At 34.9% G+C, this 4,962-nt stretch overlaps 1 protein-coding gene across 2 annotated transcripts in view; it reads right to left on the reverse strand.

The window, feature by feature from the left end:
• LOC128249413 (uncharacterized) overlaps positions 1-4,685 on the reverse strand; it is a 10,092-nt gene extending 5,407 nt beyond the window's left edge. For both annotated transcript variants that reach the window (XR_016244359.1, XM_089363219.1), the window contains exons 1-2: positions 4,196-4,685; positions 1-186 (exon numbers count right to left, since the gene is read on the reverse strand). The exon at positions 1-186 is cut by the window's left edge. Coding sequence is in view for 1 of the 2 variants with exons in the window: in XM_089363219.1 (XP_089219345.1) it covers positions 1-186; positions 4,196-4,197 (188 nt within the window). In the remaining variant the exon portion in view is untranslated. The remainder of the gene's footprint in view (positions 187-4,195) is intronic.
• Positions 4,686-4,962: the final 277 nt, after the last annotated feature.

The raw sequence follows: 4,962 nt of genomic DNA on the forward strand, positions 1-4,962 counted from the left end.
GGAAACTGGGGCGACTGCATACAGAACATCACACCAGGTACCTGGTTGGTGGTGTTGGTGGTGCTTGTCGTGGTGGTGGTCGTCGTCGTACCTGGAGTGGCACCAGTAGTGGCTCTGTTTGTGTACCCCATCATCTCCTGGCTCTGATTCAGCATCAACTGTCTGCTGTTTGGCTTTTGGGAGATCCTACAAAGACAACAACAACGACAAATAAATAAATAGATAAATAAATACAATGGAAGCGGTGGCTGTACACACACATGTACATATTGTACATATATTATAGATGTTATACATTACATGTTTGTATATATATATATATATATATATATATAAACATAATTAAAGGATCAGCAACAGTTGCTTCACCACATACGGAAGTTTAGAAATAGCACCTAAAGTTTCAGCACTTTAGCTGCTATTTCTGAACTTCGGTATGTGGTGAAGCAACTGTTGCTGATCCCTTAATTATGTTTATAAATGTATAAGAACTTTTAAATAAGTTCTTCACCGATAATGGTGTTTTCATACCGAAGGGCTTGGTAAAAATTATTAATTATTAATTTATTAATAAATTAATAAATTGATAATCCTTTACCCTTTTAATTGTAATATATATATATATATATATATATATATATATATATATATATATATTATATTATATTATATTAAATACACAAATTATATGTGATATGATTAAAGCATGTACAACAGAGTGTGGATAAAGCCTGTGGAAGAGGATGATCAAGAAATATGTGGGGAGTGGGGATGCCAAGTAGAGAAGACTTGGTGGTGAGTTGACGGTGCCAATTGTCGTTTCTGACTAATGGAAGCCCCGTCTCAGCTCCAGCACATGAGAGAAGTTTCTCTGACAAGATCAACACAGAAGACTAAAGAGAATGAAGAGAGCACTGTGTGATTCCTCTGGAAGGTGGACATAGGCAGATGTAAGTGTGCACACTTCAAGGAAATAATATTCTACAAAGACATGTGCAGCCATGAAGAAATATTACCTTGTTTGGAAACAGGTGAGAGTTGGCAACAGAAAGGGCATTCAAGTGCAGAGAGCACGTTCTAATTTTGAGTCTTGTGTCAAAATTTGAAACCAGTATGTAATGATGCATTATGTCTAGTGTTATGTCTAACATTATAGCTATGCTTCAAAACACGGTACATGGACTTTTTCCTCAACCTAACAACACAGACAATAAAGAACCCTGGTGATACTCCTTACTTACAACAAAACTACTAAAATACAAATAGCATGAAGACAACAATATGCAATTTAACATGTCAAGTGCCAGATGTACCACTTGTGGTTCATCACAAACATCCCTCAGTTTCCCAGTAATAAGCCATGGCAGTTTGAAATGTTGGTAAATTCCAAGCTCCACACCTTTGCTGTCTTGAGTTAAAACCAGTTAAGTGCAACACTTTAGGTTTCAACGGCCCCACAGCTTTTCAATATTCTGTCAAAAAAGCCTGAGAAATCTACATGATGTCAATGTCAATGCTTTTGAAAGATATCTGGACATCCAATTGACGGAAATGAACCTACCTAACGACAAGGAATGCAAATGAGGGCAATCAACATCAAACTTGCTCGTTCACCAAAAAATCAAGCAAAAAGAAGGGGTTAGTAAAAGTGTAGCCACAACAATAGCAATGCTCCAGTATGGCAAACAGCTTGCCGGTTGAAATGGGTAAAAGTGCATATATGGATAGGTGCAGGTATACCTTCAAGATACCATCAAGTTCTCAAGTTTGTGTAAGAGAGTATAAGGACAGAGGATAATATATGAAATATGTATATACATATATATATATATATATGATATACAGGGTGGGCCAAAAGTCATTTACAAAGCAGGTTCAATTCACTGTGGAATTGTCAAAGACAAGCTTCAGTTTTTCTAAAATTGAATAAAATAAATAACGATGAGAATACACATGTACTTGTACATAATGAACAAAATGAATGATAATAATTATAATAATAATAACTAACAGAAAATAAATAAAATGTTAAATGTTTTGGTGCGTGACTTTTGGTCCACACTGTATATATGATAAAATAAATACCAGTTGAGGCCTGGAGTTGATGTAATCTACTTAGCTACTCGTGAGTAATAGCATAAGAAAACTGCACCTCAGTCAAAGAACAGTCAACACGGAATTTTACGGGGCAGGGATACATGCTCTCATTCGAAGGTGGAACATTGCTATTGAGAGAAACGGTGACTATGTTGAGAAGTAGGGATGTGATCCACAGAGGACCAGCTTCATTTTGATGTATGATACATGTTCCTGTGTTGGTAATTATACCTGTCCTAAACAAAATGGCATTACTTTTTGACTCACCCTCGTGTGTATCAAGAGATTATAACCTTTGGCAATTTGCTGTGCTTCAGAAGCCTTGTTAAGTCAAGTGAAATCGTAGTTGTGGCTGGTGCTGGTGACACGTAACAGTCTCTGTGTCAGTGACACAGAGAAGCACCTGTGCTGGGGACATGTAAAAAGCACCCACTACACTCTTGGAGTGGTTGGCATTAGGAAGGGCATCGGGCTTTTGCGACCAAGCCAAAGTCAGACTGGAACCTGATGCAGCTCTCTGGCTTACAAGTTCTAGTCAAGCCATCTAACCGATGCCAGTATGGAACACAGACACTAAATGGCGATGATGATATATAAAACAAGCTATAGATAATGGTCATTACATATTTTCCCTTTATTAGAATAAATTTAGCTTACAGCTGTTTCTAGGAGTCAATATAGGTACATTACTGATAAGTTTTACACAACTGGTCTGTATATATATATATATATATATATATATATATATATATATATACACACACATACAAACACACATGTATGTATGTATATATATATATATATACTTCATCTTGCAGACATATGTATATCTATAGACAGACAAACAAATAGATAGATAGATAGATAGATAGATAGATAGATGGATGGATAGATAGATGGACGGATAGATAGATAGATACAGATAGATAGATAGATGGGTGGATGGATGGATTTAAGTAAGGCCAATGTGGAGCAGGAAAGATGTGAGAACATTGAATGCTTTTGAATATTTGTAACAAATCAGATTTTGGTGGAGTCTAACCTGGTCTGGTGGAAAACGAACTTGATTCTTCTTCACACAGGTCATTTGTCTTCAACCTGTCACGAATACACACACACACACACACATTCACACGTTCATATTTATATATATATATACATATTCCATATACACAGAGATGCATTAACACATATATATATGCACACGTATGCATATATATAAAAAGAATTATTTATACAGATGTATATTTACATTCATATACTCTCCGATTGTCATTAATATACGAACACAAGCAGACGTACACGCACACATAAATAAACTCTCTCTTTCATATACACACACATATATACACGCAGAGGTGTAATAGTAATATATTATGTTAGTGTATGTCTCTCGGCATTTCGAGCTCATTTTCATACTGGTGGACCAAATTTATCTGAATCAGCCGAGCATATAGGATGTCTGTGAAAGAATCCTGGCCTTTTCTGTGGCGCCATACAAAAAGACTGGAACTGAATAATGGTGTACCGTTTATTTTTTTGTGAAGAGTAAACGTCCTCACTACACACACAGCAAAACTGTATCGTATTATTTATATATATATATATATATATATATATATATATATATATATATATATATATACATATCGATGACGAAAATAAACAGAATTTGTATGGAAAAAAGATCAATCAATCCATTTACTATTCTCGCTTCAAATCGATACAACAAATAGGTATGTCTAGGAGACACTAGACAGTGTATACATACATACATATATATATATATATATATATATATATATATATATGTATGTATGTATGTATATATGAATGTGTCTATATATATATATATATATATATATATATATATATATATATACATGTAATCAGGCTCGTATCATCATAGCTAAGGGTTTCGTGCAATTGACTTAACAATGTAATGCAACTCATTATAACAGATTTGGTAATTAGTAACCTAGGTGTGAATTGAGCACTTTGGCGTTTGGCACGAAAAAAAAAAAAAAACTAAATTTAGCAAGAATAACAGCAACAGACAAGATATAACTATAAGGTGGCGAGACAATATCTTACTTACATATGAAAGATGAAGGGAAAATTCTATCTCGAGGGTATATATTTGGGACGAGTTCACTGCTCGCTCGCCTCTTCTTAGGTTTCGTCTTTCTCTCTCTCTCTCGTTATCTCTATCTCACCGTTCGTTTTTTGGGCTGGTTCTTTTCCTTCTTCGTCTTCAGATTGTCCAAATGTCTTCTGTCTCCTTTTTCCTGTCACCCAGTATTTCTCTCTCTGTCTGTCTCTGTCTCCCGGGATCCGCTCGAAACCGGACAGGAAGGTAACGAATTTTAACAAATAATTTTGCAGTTAACAACGATAAATATATATATATATATATAAAGGGATCTACGAGGAAAGCGAGTCAGAACACAAAAGAGTGAGATGTTGATGATGGGTGGATGCGGTGTGATGGCTCTAGCCTTGTCTGCCCTCACCGCGATGTTGGAGGAGGCTGGACGATCATCTGTGCACGGCTTGTCACTCCATTGCAACAATATAAACAAAAACAAAAAACAAGGGGAGATAACCTACAACCCCAAAACACCACCAAAAACAAAAAACAAAAAAACTCTCACCAACATTTATTTAACATAAATTGTGGCTTTTGACATTTTTGGAAGGTTACAATGGGATATATATATATATATATATATATATATATATATATATATATATATACACACACATATATGTATGTATATATATATATTACTTGGAAATGTATATGTATATATATATATATATACTCTTTTACTCTTTTACTTGTTTCAGTCATGCTGGAGCACC

This window comes from Octopus bimaculoides, chromosome 14 (genome assembly GCF_046866305.1).
Source record: "Octopus bimaculoides isolate indiv1 chromosome 14, ASM4686630v1, whole genome shotgun sequence".
NCBI lineage: Eukaryota > Metazoa > Mollusca > Cephalopoda > Octopoda > Octopodidae > Octopus > Octopus bimaculoides.